This window comes from Vespa crabro, chromosome 1, assembly GCF_910589235.1.
Source record: "Vespa crabro chromosome 1, iyVesCrab1.2, whole genome shotgun sequence".
NCBI lineage: Eukaryota > Metazoa > Arthropoda > Insecta > Hymenoptera > Vespidae > Vespa > Vespa crabro.
Window position 1 is genome coordinate 1,280,235 of NC_060955.1, and position 17,266 is coordinate 1,297,500.

Here is a 17,266-nt window from a genome sequence, read left to right on the forward strand (position 1 = left end):
AGCAAAAAATAAAAAAAGAAAAAAGAAGACTTCGAAATTAATAATTCTTCTCCAACACGCTTGATTTTCATTGTCGATATATTAATTTCGAATATATAATATATTTTCGCGCGAAAATTCGTCGTTGCCAACTTCTCCGATATATCTACATATACACATACCCGAGAATATATGTCCTACATTACTTGCTCTATCAATATGCATCAGACAAACTTTTCGAAATGAAAATGACTCGCACAGATACACGTGATATTTTCGTTATGCGCCGAGTTAAATTTAATATTTCGGTATTAAATTTTTTCGACTCATTTTCAAAAATTAATCGAAATAACGCTTGAATATTAGGTATTGCTTTCGTACTTCTTCTTTTTTCCGACGATCACATTACCATCAGTCGGTAACAAAGCAGTTTCTTCTTCTTCTTCTTTTTTTTTTTCTTTAATAGCCCCTTACACCAGGCAACGTGAGATATCAAACGGATTGCCTATCTCCAGGGGCTCGAAAAGTTTTTCAACCCCCGATAATCGAAACTTAAAATTCGTATTAGAAAACAATTATTTCGGAGATATATAATTAAATGAAAGAACGAAGCATTATCGATTAATAACGAATTACCAGAGAAATGAATATTTTCGAGGGGAAATGAACGTCGTTACGTTACTCAGCTTGATAAAGTGATACCTTTGAAATTGAACACCCGTTAAATGCAATTAGCCAATTACACCGGTGCACGATAGTCCCGTGAGTGCTTCGTCGGCCGTTTTCGCCCTTCTGTTCCTTTGTTCTTTGGGAGTGCCACTGGAAGTCTCGACGTCGTTTCAACTACCTCTGTTAGAATCCTCCCTCAGTTCTCAGCCCACCTCACCTTCCTTCAGCCCTCCTTTCCATTCCGAACCCATCCCCGTTCTAAGCAGCACTTTCGCGCGTTTGCCTCGCACGTCTCAGGGCACGAAAGAAGAAGAGATACGGATGTGCATTGTAACGGCACGCGCGGTCAAGTGAGTCTCAAAACTTCAATGGACGACCCTTCGACATTCCGACTATGCGAAATTATATCTATTAATAAATACATATTAGCTAAAGTCAACACATTATTCTTTGTCTTGTCCTTTTAAACCTTTTACTTTGTTAACTATCAGAATGTATTATTTCAATCCAATCGATATCATTCATGCTCGTGCCCAATCTCAAATTATCTTTCGAATAATGAATGTATTATGTTATTAATACAAAAAAAAAAAACAAAAAAAAAAAAAAAAGAGAAAAAAAAATTATCAAAAAACTCGATCGTATCTCGAAAGATATAATAATTTCGTTGAAAATGAATTAATATCGTTCGCGTTAAATTTATGACATGTGTTAATTCATTGACATGTTATTGCCGAAGAAGAGAAATAGAAAAGGAAAGAAAGAAAAAAAGAAAGAAAGAAAGAATGAAAGAAAGAAAGGAAGAAAAGAACAAAAGTTCTGATTAAATTGGATCAAATGAAAATTGAAATTGATCTTATATAGAAGTATATTTTCTTTTTTTTTTTTTTTCTTTTTTCTTATTGAAAAGACTTTTAACAAACAGCTAACAAGAGAAAAGATGAATATCAAATATATATATATATATATATATATATATATATATATATATATATATATATATATATATATATATATATATATATATATATATATATATATACGTAATACGTAAATAAGCAATATATCTTTTAGGAACGTATTAAGAACTTTTTCTAACTAATGAAATTCTATCTTCTTCTTACGGGATGTTTCGGAATAATATCATCATCTCATATTTTTATGATATAGAGATATGTAATAAACTCTTCGTTTAGATTTCGAAAGGTAGAAAGGAAAAGTTATATAAGAATGCATTTTGTGAAAAGTTTAATGCACGTATCTCTATCCATTGTACATAAATATTGTCTAACAATGTAGGCGTAACGTGTGCGAACGACGTACACAACTTTATTTCGCAGTGACGAAGATTTATGGTTCGGTACATTGAGAAAAGGTGTTTGAATTCTAGAAAAAAAAAAAGAACAGAAACGCATTAAGGTAGGATCTTGGAAATTCTTCTGAAATTGAACGAAAAAAGGGTAAACTCGAACGTTTTCTTTTCTTTTTGTAAATTTTTCCTTTATTTTTATTTTTTTTTTCTTTTTTTTTTTTTTTTTTTTTGAAAAAGTAACAATTATACCAAGTGAAATTAAAGTTTGACACACAATGGACAATTAATAATTCGAGGAAGAATAATATCTGACTGGAGTATTATGAAAAGAAAAATATATTAAGATTGATATATATATATATATATATGAGAAACTTTTTAGTAATCAAAAAAAAATCACAAAACCATCGTCGGTTTTGTTCATCGAATCACGTATCTACTTGTCTCCTTTATTTTCTTCAACACCCACCACCACCTATACCCCATCAAAGACTTTTACGTAAATACACGCGCGAGAATTTTTTTTCGCGAGAATTTTCTTTCGCTAGAATTGTTTTTTATTTGTTTCTTTCCTTCCATCCTTCCTTCCTTCCTTTCTTTCTTTTTTTCTTTCTTTCTTTCTTTCTTTCTTTCTTTTTCCTTCTCTTATTCCATTTTTACGGATCCCGATCACGGAAGAAAGTTCGCGGTCGTAGTAATGTCGCGCGACTCGTGGAATGGCAAAGAAATTTTCTTGAACGAACATAGAAAGAGAGAACATGGATCTACTAGACAAACGATATTTCGATTTTATGAGATATCTTCTCTTCGAAATGTTCTTCTCCTTCTTTTCAAAAGTTGCATCCTTTCTTATAACGTGGCAAACTTTCTTCCGTGTATATTTGTAAAATGTGACATGGTTAAAGAAAAATGTAATAAAAAGATAGATAGATAGATGAAGAGAGAGAGAGAGAGAGAGAGAGAGAGAGGGGGGGAGAGAGAGGGAGAGGGGGGGGGGAGAGTTTAAGTAATTTTAAGTGAAACGAAACTTGCGACTTTTTTTTCTTCATTGAATTTTTCTCTTAAGCGAAATGAACGAAGAAAAGAAGAGAAAAGAAAACAAAACGAAACAAAATAGGAAGAAGAAAGAAAAAGAAAAAAAAGAAAAAAAAAAAAAAACCAAAGGAGTTACACGTCCGCGTCTTATATTATTAAAAAAAATTTCAAATGTTCCGATGAGAAAAAAGGGAGAAAAAGGAAAGAAGAAAAATTAAAAGAAAAAAAGAAAAGAGAGGAAAAAAGGAAGTAAGTATGTCGTTAGAAATTTAACGAGTTGACTGTTAAAACTCACTTTTAAGTGAACAATTTTCGGCGTGCGGTACAAGTTGATCCATTTTTAAGAAGAAAATTGTTTTGGCTTGCGAAAGTCGTCAATGAAAGTTGGAAAATACGTTTTATCAGAGCGACGTCGTTTCGTAGTCGTCGTCGTCGTCGTTGTCGTCGTCGTCTCTCTCTCTCTCTCTCTCTCTCTCTCTCTCTCTCTCTCTCTCTCTCTCTCTTGCACTCACAAATGGACGTTCGATGTTGGTATGAAGTACGATTACGTACGGTATTGCATTAAACTTTCATGTTTACTGATGCATACGCTCTAGCAGAGTAAAAGCGCGTTTCACAGCGATCCAGTTTTCTAAAACTATCGAGTCTCGAAAGTACCAAGGAAGATCCAAAGAGAAAGAGAGAGTGAGAGATAGAGAAAGAGAGAGAGAGAGAGAGAGAGAGAGAGAGAGAGAGAGAGAGAGAGAAGGATATCATATTGTCGAACGTTCATTCGATTTTGATGATTTTTCAAAATAAATATATTACATTTTCATGAGAATTATGAGAATAAGAATGATATATAACTCTCTAGCATCCAATCGTTATACTCGAATGATATTCATTAATATTATACGTTATTATACGAAATTGCGTTCCAACCATAATGGTGATTCTCTTTGTTATTATTATCGCACATTGTGACGGTAGTTTCGACGAATGAAAGAACGAAAGGAACGAATGAACGAACGAACGAACGAACGAACGAACGAACGAACGAACGAACGAACGATCATTTTTCAAGTAATGCTTACCCCGATAATACGTGGTTGGGATAAAGGGTAAGGGGGTAAGAAGAGTAGAGAGAAGAAGAGAAGATGAAAATTCGTGGAAAGTAGTGAGAGAAGGGGGCAGAGGATGGGATCCATTAGCAACCGTGTGAACGAAAAGTAGAGTTCATTGCCCATACGAACTTGGAGAAAATGGTAAAACTCATGAATAGAGACGACGCTTACTACGTTCTATGGTTTCGCGAAACCCAATCGGTGAAACAATACGACCATAGTCTTATACTTCTTAATATATATATATATATATATATATATATATATATATATATATATAAGTGTGCGTGTGTGTAGTTGTGCGTGTGTATACGTAGATAGATACAGTTATATGATATATGTTTATATATAAAAGCTTGCACGCTCGATTAAAAAAAAAAAAAGAAAAAAAAACGAGTACTATTTTGCAATCGTATTTTTATGGATTTCTATATTAACAAAATATACAAATTTATATATATATATAATGTTATGTAGATAAAAAGTTTCTTATGTTTTTTCTTTTAAGATATTCGTTGACGTATTACATAGTATCGTTTTAACCGATTACGATAATGAAAACGACGAAATGAAATTAAAAATGAAATTTCGTTAAAACGTTTTATATAAGATTAAAGGAGGTATTTATACGACATTTATTATACATGCCATACATATGTAAGAGAATAGTATAGGAAAAAGAAAAAAAAAAGATTGAGAACAAATATTGAAATACGTCACTCGAGAATTAATTGGATTTAAGCTGTTAGTAGTGGAATGTTAGATGTTAATAACGTAAGTATTAGAGTCAAACGTTCAAATCCTTTTTCCGTTTATGTATATCGAAGGTAAAAAGAAGTGAAATTAAAAAAAAAAAAAAAAAAAAAAAAAAAAAAAACGAAAAAAAAATAACGGAAAAAAAAAGAAAAAGGAATAAAGAGAAAAAAAATATGCAAGGAGAACGAAGAAAAATAATAAGAATAAGAAGAAGAATAAGAATAAGAGGAGGAAGGAAGTCAAGGGATCTCGGTGTGTCGAAAAGACTTGGTAGAACTGGTGTTAAGACGGCGGAAAAATAAAAGCTTTCTCGTTTCGCGACAAACTTGATGATTCCTGCCAACTCCTTATTTTTGTTTCTTTTTTTCCTTTTGTTTCTTTCCTTCTTTTCTTTTCTTTCTTTTCTTTCTTTCTTTTTCTCGCCCCCTCCCCCCCTTAATTTTTAATAGCCCTTTTAATTTCTTTTTATTTATTTGTTTATTTTCTTTTGTATCTTTTTTCCCTTTTTTCTCTCTCTCTCTCTCTCTCTCTCTCTCTTTTCGTACTCCACTCTCTCTCTATACTTTATCCTTCTTATATCGCTGGTTTTTTTTTGTTCTTTCATTTCTCTCTCTCTCTCTCTCTCTCTCTCTCTCTCTCTCCTTTTGGTATAATGATTTCTGGCGACCCGTTTCGATCCAACTACTATGAATAAGAGTGTTTATTTTTCCTCTACCGGTTCGACACTCCTTTCTTTTACCCACTTGTAAAATTCGTGTTTGTTACATAGAAACACGCGAAAACTACCATGCACTCTCTCTCTCTCTCTCTCTCTCTCTCTCTCTCACTCTCTTTTTCTTACTTTCTGCCGTGCAGCTGACACTTGTAAATTCAGTGAGACTTACAATTCGTCTTGTAAACTCGCCAACACCCGAAGAATGCGTTCGGTCAAAAACTATTTTTCCTTCTTTTTTCGTTCTCTCTCTCTCTCTCTCTCTCTCTTCTACTTTTTCTTTTTCCCTTTTTCATTTTCCTTTTTCTATTTTCTTTTTTATTTCATGCATGAGACGATACGCTGCTCGAAATATCGTGAATGTTAAAATATTATATAAGAGAATCCTTTACCTGATCGACGTTATCTATGTCGAGATTGTTGGCGACGTTCGCGATCTCTGATACTCCGTCCTCGATCACTGAATGATCGTCGTCGATCGTACTGTTGTCACTAACTGCTACTCCCAAAAGACATATCTGTAATAATATGATAATAAATATAAATGATATCTTCAGTATATTAAAATTTCATTGTTATTAATTTTTATGTTATTAATTATAATTTGATTATATTCCATTAAGAATATAAGATGAAAGGGAGATATGGAAATTTTCTAAATTTGTTAAAAATCAATTGATCTTTTTGATTTCTTTCTTTTTTTTTTTTTACACGTTATATTTACACTCAAAAAAATAAAAAATATTAATTACTACATTACAATTATAATTACGATGAATATGTATTTTTCATTAAAGAATTAAAAAAGAAGGAAGAAATAAAAAGAAAGGAGAAATAGAAGATATATGTAAATATTTTGACGAAAAAAAAAAAAAAGAAAACGAAAAATAAGAAATATTTGATATTTTTACGTGTACATTAAATCCCAGTGGATTCTATATTAGATCGCATTAATAATTATAATCAATATATGTATATATATATATATATATATATATATATATATATATATAGATATTTTTGTTTTTTTTTTATGAACAATAAAACAAATCATAAGAAAAAGAAAAAAGAAGAAAAAAAGAGAGAAGAAAAAAAAAGAATACAAAAAGATCTTCGTAGTCGTGTTAATGTGATTAATATATAATTATATTCAATTAATATATAAATATATTAACTAAATAAATCTTCATAATTAATAATAAATTTTCGATAATGTTCGCGTGTAGAAGAACATCTTGTTATAGGGGCTTATAACTCGGCGTTAAAGAAAGTAGGAACATATTTTTTCTAGTTTTTTTTTCTAGTTTTTTTTTTTTTTTTTTTTTTTTTTTTTTTATAGAAGCCGGCTTACTGGGCACGTTATGATCGAGTGCAGAAAAATAATGGCTAATTCTGGTCCGAAACGTGACATGTTCGAGCCATAAAGTATCCTCGATATATAGTAGTTGAGTATGTTCTCAGCTCTCTACAAAATTCTCTCTCTCTCTCTCTCTCTCTCTCTCTCTCTCTCTTTCTCTTATAGAAAGTCAGGCGTTTGTTAGAGAAACCGACACCTTTTAAAAAACTTATTTTATTTCTTTTTCAAGGATTCATTTCGTGGAATATTTCCAACTATGTCCAACTTGTGGTCGCACGCGATCGCTTAGAAAAGGGTTAAAGAGAAAGAGAGACAAAGAGAGAGATAGAGATAGAGAGAGAGAGAGAGAGAGAGAGAGAGAGATAGAGAGAGCGAGAAGGGGAGGAGGAAGAGGAGGAGAGAGAGGGAGGAGGAGGAGAAAAAAGAAAGATGAGAAATGAGAGTAGGCAAAATTTAATTGTGACCTAGCTTCAAGCCGAAAACGGATATCTATTTTCCGGTATTAACGTACAAGAGAGAGAACTTTTATAACAACCTCTACGGACCAGTATTAGTATTAGTTAGTTAATGGTAGTAGTAGTAGTAGTTGTAACAGTAATAATAATAGTTAATAGTAGTAGTAATAATAATAGTGGTAATAATACGTCAGCATACTTTTAGTAAAACTCATTCTGAAAAATTTCAAACCGACGAATCACAGCATCCTCCTACTCGTCGTCATATATAAAATTTGTTCAAACTCTTTTTATACGTCGGAATGATACGTACATATATATATATATATATATATATATATATATATTGTTTTTTTTTCTTTTTTTCAACGTTGATAAAAAGATAAGAAAAAAGAAAACGATAAGAACGTTCTTTGATCAGTCCGTAGATCTTTTCAATCCGATTGATTTCTACCTGATTACTGTATTTGTATGTATAAAAAAGGAGAAAGAAAAATAGAGCAAAAAAAAAAAAAAAAGAAATCCCCATAGAGAAATTTTCCATATAGAGTTTTCGTCGCGATCAATAATTTACCAAGATATATGTTTGTAAAAATACGTAAGATTTTTTATAACAAGGAATTATTTTGAATGATAAAAATGATGTGTCGTTTTAATGAAAACGTCAAATATATCTCGAAAATAATTTGGAATATGTGTGTATGCGTTAGAACGTTATCGGTTCAATTCGATTTAGTTTCATTTTGTTCTCTTCCCCGTTCGGTTCCGTTCCGTTCGGTTCCGTTCCGTTCCATGATGCGGCTTCTCATAAAGATCGTTCAGTTGATGGAGCTTAACTCTGTCCGTTGCAACGTTATTAGCGATAAATTTAGACGGTCGGACCGGCCTGTAATTAAAGGTTAACGCTCGAAGCCTCGGGCATCTAGAAAATGAACTTGTATAGATCGGGATTAGAGAGGAGTAAAGTATGCAACTATTTAGTTACATATGTGATTACATGTATCTGTATAAGTGTATGTAGGTGTACTAGTATATGGATGATAAATAGATAGATATAGAAAGTATTCATATAACTTTCGTATAAGCTTATAAATTGGCTTGTAATTTTAATTGGCTGTTAAATTTCACAAGATACGATGAATTCATTTTCATTCAAGTTCTTATATATTATATATATATGATAAGTAAAAATCGATCATACGTTGAAGATCGACGTAAACGACGATTATAGTTAATGGAAAAGTTTTCTTTTTTTTCTTTCTTTCTTTCTTTTTTCCTTTCTGCAAGATCCACGAAAATGGATATTAGTCGATCTAAAGAATAATTATAGCTTTAACCAGTAGGAGGATATTACTTATTGAAAGGGTCTGACAGAGTTATTTATCAAGTTAGAAATTGATTATACGGTGTCTCGTCGCCGATTAAAAATCATGGAACGAATTGCCAATAGAAAAGATTTTTATATGGACTGTTAGGGTCACGTTTCTCTTCGGTTCTTTGTTTTTTTTTTCTTTTTCTTCTTTTTTTTCTCTCTTTTCTTTTCCTTTTTCCTTGCTCCGAAGAAAATTATAGTGATCGAGGAGTAATGTTACTTGTTAGGTAATCGCGATGATTAAGATAGCGGATAATTATATTTAACTGGATGATCGAACCGGTAATACGTTTTTTTCTTCTTTTCTTTTTTCTTTCGTTTTTTTTTTTGTAAAGAAAATTTAATCGAAATAGATCTAGTATATCTCTATATATATTTGTACACTTTTATATTTTTACGTTTATATATATATATATATATATATATATATATTTTTTTTTTTTTTTATACGAATATATTAAAAAAATGATACGAATAGTGAATGTGCGTGTATGTACTTTGTGATGGTTTTTTTTTTATTTTTTTTTTTTATTTTTTTTTTTATCGAAGAAGAGAAAAAGTTATTATCAAACATTATTCAAACGGATTAGGATTAAGCTATGTAATTTATATCTCGAACGCATGAACGACTAACGAGCCGTCTAGTTTCGATAGCGTTTCATTCTTATCTGAACCACTTGATTGGCTCGCGTGCCGCACACGGATTAACACCAACCGTTCGCATTAATTCCAGTAATTAAGCCGAACATGACTCGGCTCGTGTATCGTGTGCCTTTGTTGTCAAAAAAAAAAAAAAAAAAGAAAAAAAAAGAAAAAAAAAGAGAAAAAAAGGAATAAGAAAAAAGAACAACCGAGAACCCTCGCTTTCTTTCACTTTTTCCTTTTCTTTTTTTTTTCCTCGTGGCAAATGAGGCAATGATTTGTAAATTAATGAATCAAACTTTTACAAAATAAAAATTTTTTCTCCACTCTAAATTAAACACCGAAATAATCGGTTAATTTATTTTTTTGTTTTCTGTCATTATCCATTTTATGATCTTTAATTTAATTTCTTTTATTTAATTTTACGATAATGAAGAGATAGCTTTCATCGAATAGTTAAATATATTTCGATAAATAATTATAGATAATTGTAAAAAGAAAAAATAAAAAATTGAAAGAAAAGGGAAAGGAAAAGAAAAGTAAAATAAGAATAAATTAAAACGAAAGAGAAATTCCCAATTGTTTCAAATTTCCAAATGGAAACGGAATTTAAAAGCGATTCGATTATTCGACGAAAGGAAATAAAAATAAAAAGAAGGAAAAAAAATAAAATAAAATAAAATAAAATAAAATAAAATAAAATAAAATAAGATAAAATAAAATTAAATGAAATAGAATGAAATGAAATGAAATGAAATGAAATGAAATGAAATGAAATAAAATAAAATAAAATCGATCGACTGTCATTGTCGCACGTGGAGACGAAATTAAAACTTTGGCGAAGTTAAATGTTCGGCAATGTGTTGGGATAATAGGGAAACATTTGGAAACGTAATTAAATTAAGTCTGTGTATTTACGAGCGTGTAAGTACCGAGAAGAGCCAGAGTGACAACGAAGCATCGTCAACGTTAGATAAAGATAGAGATAGAAAGAGAGAGAGAGAGAGAGAGAGAGAGAGAGAGAGAGAGAGAAAGAGAGAGAAAGAGAGAGAGAGAGAGAGAGAGAGGGAGAGAGAATGAGAGATAGAGAAAGAGAGAAACAACGACTCAAAAAAAATTTCGCTTCCGTGTCCTGGATTTAAATGGACGTATCGTGTTCGAGTCCGAGACTTCCTCTCTTCGTTTGTTGAGTATACGTTCACGTATTTCCATTTATCTCGTCAATCAAGTTCCTCTTATCGAAGACGAAGAAGAATTGGATGTTGATTAGGTTTTGGTTAGTCGGGGTTAACCGAGGAAAAAAAAAATAAGAGAAAAAAATATTCCCGTTGGTTGTGTATTAAGTGAGAGAGAGAGAGAGAGAGAGATAGGAAAAAAAGAGATAGAAAGTGTTAAGGAAACAACAGTGATCCCAGGGTCGCGGCTTGTAAAAAAAAAAAAAAAAAAAAAGAAAAAAAGAAGAAAGAGGAAAAGAAGGAGAACAAAAAGGAGAGAAAAAATAAAAGAAAAGGGAGAAGAAAAAATAAAGGAGTAAAGAAAAAGAAAGAGGTAGCCGCCTCGAGCGTCCTCGGGAAAACATGGGATTGTACTTTACGCCATGGTGTGAATAAAATTAATTTTCTTAACCGAAATTGCGTGTTTCGATCGTATATAAGAAAGAGAGAGAGAGAAGATTAGGCTCGATTTGAAAAATATGCGTCGTCGAATGAATAACAACGAGCTCGAGAAATCATAGTAAAAGGTACTTCGTGTTGTCAGATTAGAACTTTCAAAGCCTAATATGCATTTCGTGAATCGTCCATAATATTTTTTTTTTGTCTCTATGAGATGGGAAACGTAAATGTAAACCGTGGGAACATTGTTAATGTCGACGTATTAATTTTCCTTTTTTTTTTTTTTTTTTTTATTTATTTACCGATCGATTTTTCTTTTCTTTTTCTTTTTCTTTTCTTTTCATACGTTTTATTATTTCTTCCACATATATATATATATATATATATATATATATATATATTTTTTTTTTCTTTTATTTATTTTTTCTTTTTTTTAACCTTCGATCTTTCACCTCGATTCTTCCCCCTTTCCCTCCCCTTCCGAAAGATAAAGGTGCAATGAGAAAGACGTCGATATCATTGAATGAATGAACGAAGTAGATATAAAGTAAAGAAAAATTATGGTAGAGATTTTATTGGAATTCGGTAAAAAATTCTATGGATTCTATGAGGGTGGGGGGTGGGGGTTAAGCAGACGGTGTGTGGGATGAATGAAAAAGGAATGCTTTTATTCTTCTGATTTTCATGAATCCTATTCTTCTTCTTCTTCTTCTTCTTCTTCTTCTTTTTCTTCCTTCGTTTTGCTTTCGACTTTTGTTAAAAAAAAAAAAAAAAAAAAAAAAAAAAAAAAAGGAACAGATAAATCAGGGGGGTGGGGATTAACGTAGCCAAAAATGTTAAAACAATTTACGAAAACCATACGAAAACATATGTTCGTCAGTTAGGTATTATATCAAGTTCAACCCTTTCTTCTTAGGGGGTGTTGTTGGGAGGGGGGTAGGAGGGGGGCTCGATAGCACGACACCCTCATACTCTCTGTAGTCGCAGTGAACTATGCTTCGAGGGTCTGTCTATTGTTTGTACGATCGACGCTTGGCCGATGAAGTGGATGGTGATAGGAGAGTGGTTATAGTGGGGGGGAAGGGGGTTGAAGAAGTGTCAATGGCATTCTCTCTCTCTCCATCTCCCTCTTCCTCCCTCTCCCTCTCTCTCTCTATCTATCTCTATTTATTTATTTATCTATCTCTCAGATATTTATAATAAATTGTATTAGCATGTCTAATCCGTATATTGAATCGTTTCGTTTTTTTAATGATTTTAAATAATTATAAAATATTTAAATCTGCTAATTGATCATTGGATTTAATCGATGTTTAGTTTAAATAATTTCTTTTCTTTTCTCTTTTTTGTTTTTTTATTTTTCTTTTTTTTTGCTGTTATCACTGTCGTCGAGAATTAATCGATCATATAAAAACAGATTAACGATTGTACCCGGTGATAATTCGTAATTTTTAATTACTTTCAAACGTAATTATTTTAATGATTGAATATAAAACGACGATCTCAAATCGTATTATAAAGAAGAATTCGATCGATCGGATCATAAGGATGGCCTTGATCGAGTCAATCCATCGTTTTTTATTGATCGTTTAACATCTAACTGTCAATTACTATCGTAATGTCAATTTAAACTATCAAGAGGAAAGGAAGAAGTTAAGAGAGGGGACGAGGGTGATGCTAATGTTGGTGGTGGGGGTGGGGATGGGGATGGTGATGGTGATGGTTGGAAATATTGAAAATCGTAGCTAAATTCACGGTAGTTTATCTAAGACAAGAAAGAAGAGATACTTTTGCAAAGGGGATGATGTTCGTTTTGGTAACAAGAGAGAACGAGAAAGAGATAGAGAAAGAGAACGAGAGAGAGAGAGAGAGAGAGAGAGAGAGAGAGAGAGAGAGAGAGTATGAGAGAAGACATTTCAGTTTAAGATGTTAAGTATATTATTCAAAGATTTCTCGAACGTAAGAACGCGCGAGGCCCGGGGAAGCTTACGCGAGGATTTTCGTTCAAGTTATGTTCCTCGAACTTTCCTCGTTAAACGTTCTAACGAATAACTGTTCTTTTCCTTTGGACAAAACGAAATAACAATTTGATGATCTTTCAGCAAGACTTATTAACTTTTTCTTGTTTCGTTTTTTTTCTTTTTCTTTTTTTTCTTTTTTTTTTTTTTTTTTCAAAGGAAAACAGAACAAGAAAAAGAAAATAAATAAATAAACGACGAGTTAAAAGAGAACACATCGTACACGATATAATAATAATTATCTTATCTTATATGTGATATTTAGAAGATAAAAAAAAGAATCTTTCGAAATGAAAATATTTGTTCAATTGTTCCCTTTTATATTTATTATTTTATATTTTATATTAATTAAAATTATATATATTTTATAAAAGTAAATGAAAATGTAAATGTAATGATGTAAATGTTTTTCAATTTGGGATTTGCGTCATCATACATTTACTTATTGAATTCTTCTTCTTTTTACTTTTTTTTTTTTTTTTTTTTTTTTTTATAAATACCGCTCAAATAGGGTTTTTTTATTTTAAACATAAACATTTGAAAAAATACACTCATCCGAATAATAAATAATTAATAGACATTATTTATATCGAAATAACGATTAATTTCTATTTTAGAAGGAGACATATACTTGAATGAATTAGGAATATATCCGTGCATAAAGATCGCCTAATTTTTACAAAAAAAAAAAAAAAAAAAAAAAAGAACAAAAAGAAAAAAAAGAATAAAGAAGAAAAAAAAAAGAAAGTAGCCACCAGTTGTAAGTTTCTTTCAATCGAGGACGATCGTAGGCGTGGGATAGGTTGAAGTTTATAATCCACCTACCAAAAGGGAACGGTACACCCTATGGTTGTTCGTGCTGTGTAACCGCCCAATAGTTACTCGATAAGATCTTCCTCTCTCTCTCTCTCTCTCTCTCTCCCTCTTTCTGAATCTATCTCATTCGTTCTCTCTCATCGCGGACCTCCCAAGGCAAAGAGAATTTTTTTTTTCCTATCCTAAGCACGACCAACTTCCTCTATGCCTATCCACGTTGATCTATAATCCAAAACACCTTGGCTATCTTTTCTCATTAAATTTAACGGCACCGCCCTTTAGGAACTGCCCTTCTTGTGCCGACACCTTTTCTAATAGTCCTACTCTTTCTCTCTTTATCTCTCTCTCTCTCTCTCTCTCTCTCTCTCTCTCTCTCTCTTTTTATCTCTTGATCTCGATGTTAAAAAAACAACGATTTTTATGGTTGCTTGATATTTTATCGTTTGGTAGATAAAAGAGATCTGATGAAATGACATTACAAAGCAATTTTTTTCATCTGCAAGTTTCATCTTTTCCAATTTGAAAATCTCTGCTTTTCTTTCTCCTTCTCTCTCTCTCTCTCTATATATATATATATATATATATATATATATATATATATATATATATATATATATCTATCTATTTCTCTTCTCTCTTTCGTTTTAGAGAAGCAATGATTTTTACGGTTTCCCGAATTTTATCGTTTGACAGATAAAATATTGAACATTAAAAATTTATATTTGTCCTCTACGATTCGCAAGCTTCGACTTTTCCCTTTAAAATTTCAGATTATCGATTAATAGTCTTCTGTATTTGTCCGTCTGTCTTTCTCTCTCTCTCTCTCTCTCTCTCTCTCTCTCTTTTTCTCATTTTAAAAGAAAGAAATTTTTACTATCATTTGAATTTTATCATCCAATTGATAAAAGATGAGACATTAAAAGCTACAATTCTCTCTCTCTCTCTCTCTCTCTCTCTCTCTCTCTCTCTCTTTTCTTTTTTTCCTTTCAATTCGCAAATGTTATTTTTGCATTTTTCTTTTTTTTTTGTTCTCTTTTTTTTTTTTTAACATCTTTAAGATATTTTCTTATTAATCGATTAAGTATGCTTATCAATTAATAGTCCTCTTATTCTCTTTCTGATGCTTTTAAAATGATATAATTTTTAACGTTCATCTGAATATTTCTTAATCGTCCAATTGATAAAAGATAAAGGGATTACATAACGATATATTTTCTAAATTCGATAAGTTTGACTTTTCAAATATCATATCACGTAAATCTCGGATTAATCGATTAAATGGTGACATTAGAAGTAGCAGCTGGGGAAGACGTTCGAATATGTCCTTAATCACATCTGAGCTATCCATGCTATCACCCTACGTCGTTTAATCACCCTTCAACCAACCCTATCGCCTGCTCCCCCAAAACGTTCCAATTAGAGAAGCTCCCCAATTTTCCAGATAGACAAACCGACTCATGGATTTGAATAATGTACCGTCGAGGATCGCTGTCTGTTCACTGTCAAACTTCCCGTCGGCTTAGGCCGCTTTGGAACCTTCAGTTCAATGGCGACCATATTGGTCCGTTAAACTCAACGACAAATATAAATTTGTTCGTTGGATCGAGGTCGCTAAATTGGAATCATTGTTAGAAAAAAAAAAAAAAAAAAAAAAAGAAAAAAAAAAGAAAGAAAGAAAGAAAAAAAAATTTATCGAGATAAAACAATTGTACACTGATGAAATTAATGTTCTATATGTAATGTTCAACTTCTTCCTTCTTTTTTTCTTTTTTTTCTTTTTTTTTTGTTTTCTCTTTCCTTTTCTTTTCTTTCCTTTCAACGAAAGTTTATCCATTATGTTCGAGAAACGTGTAAGTCAATTTACGACGTGATTTCATGGGTTTAACATCGACGATTAAAATCGAAACGTAAGGTTTTACTTTAATACACCTACGATGAAAAGTCAAATATGTTAAAGTCAAGCATTTGGAAATAACTGTTACCTAAATTCGATTTATGCGTTAAATGAAAGAGTATCCAATTACGAGATGGAAAAAAAGGCAGAAAGAAAGAAAGAATGAAAAAAAAAAAAAAAAAGGAAAAAGAAGAAGATGGAGGAAAGAAGAAAAAATTAGAAAATAAAATTTAAAAATGTGTAAATAAAATTCAAGAGAAAGGGAGAGAGAGACACATCGAGAGAGAACGAAAGAGAGAGAGAGAGAAAGAAAGAGAGAGAGAGAGAGAGAGAGAGAGAGAGAGAGAATATCAGGTGGGTCGAGGAGAGTACGATAATGATAGGATACAATGAGAGGATTTTTCTGGTTTAACAGGAGAAGCAGCATGAATTCAAAAGCATCATAAATTAAGGAAATTCGGAAAGAAGGTAGTAAGGTCGGATGCTTTAGTCGTAAATTTTCCACCGACGCGTTTTCCACCACTCCTTTTACTTCTACATCTACTTGGAACGAGTGTGTCGCCGTCCAATTAGTCTCTCTCTCTCTCTCTCTCTCTCTCTCTCTTCCGAGCAGTATAGAAGCTCGAATCTTGCTCGAATCTCAAATTTATTGGAGGTTTTCTCAGTGTGAGGTCGGTGTACCTTCCTCCTCGCACGAGACTATTTTCCTCTTTCCCTCCCTCCCCCCTGCTCCATATCCCCCACTCCTAACCTCTTCCTCCCTTTTCTTCTCCTTCTCCTTCTATTCCATCTTCTCCCTCTCTCTCTCTCTCTCTCTCTCTCTCTCTCTTCGTCCTTCTACTTCTCTTCCATCTTCACTCTCGTACTATCTTTCTCTTTCTATCTTTTTCTTTCTTTTGTATTCTTACGAGTAAAAGGGGGATGTTTCGATGAAGGTAAAAGGAGGGCGTGGTACAAGAGGAAACGTGCCTTTAAGCTGGACCAGAATTTATAAACCCCCTCGTTTGTCACTTTTCTCTAGGAACACAGGAGGGGGGTCCAAGTGTTTCTATCCTCTCGTAGCCGCGTGCCGTTCGCTAACGCGCGGAACACCGACGTAGAAAAACGATCAATTTCTATGAGCACCGTTTATTTTCTTTTTTCCTTTTTTTTCTTCTCGTCGTTGATTCTTTTTTTATCTTTTTTTTTCCTTTTTTTTTTTGTTTTTTTTTTCTTTTCTTTTAAACTTCCTCTACACGAAAGACGACAAGCTTTATTACGAGAATTTAAGTGATTCCGTTAGAGAGAAAGAGAGAGAGAGAGAGAGAGAGAGAGAAAATAAAAAAGAGATACACACGTTACAAACACGTACGCATTAAACATTTTTTATTTCAATCGTTAATTAATATACTCTTGCGTGTATGTATATATATATATATATATAATATTATAAGTTTTATACGATAATCAAAAAAGAAATATCCTTCTTTATAAAGTTTATTTTCTTTATCGATGATTTTTTATTCTTCAAAAATTTCTAAGATCTAGATTTTT

At 31.9% G+C, this 17,266-nt stretch overlaps 1 protein-coding gene across 7 annotated transcripts in view; it reads right to left on the reverse strand.

Annotated features, from left to right (window-relative positions):
- The window catches only part of LOC124429882 (protein madd-4), a 189,218-nt gene that overhangs the window by 69,866 nt on the left and 102,086 nt on the right, over positions 1 to 17,266 (reverse strand). For all 7 annotated transcript variants that reach the window (XM_046975697.1, XM_046975688.1, XM_046975708.1 and 4 more), the window contains one exon: positions 5,959 to 6,084. In XM_046975697.1, the coding sequence (XP_046831653.1) occupies positions 5,959 to 6,084 (126 nt within the window). The remainder of the gene's footprint in view (positions 1 to 5,958; positions 6,085 to 17,266) is intronic.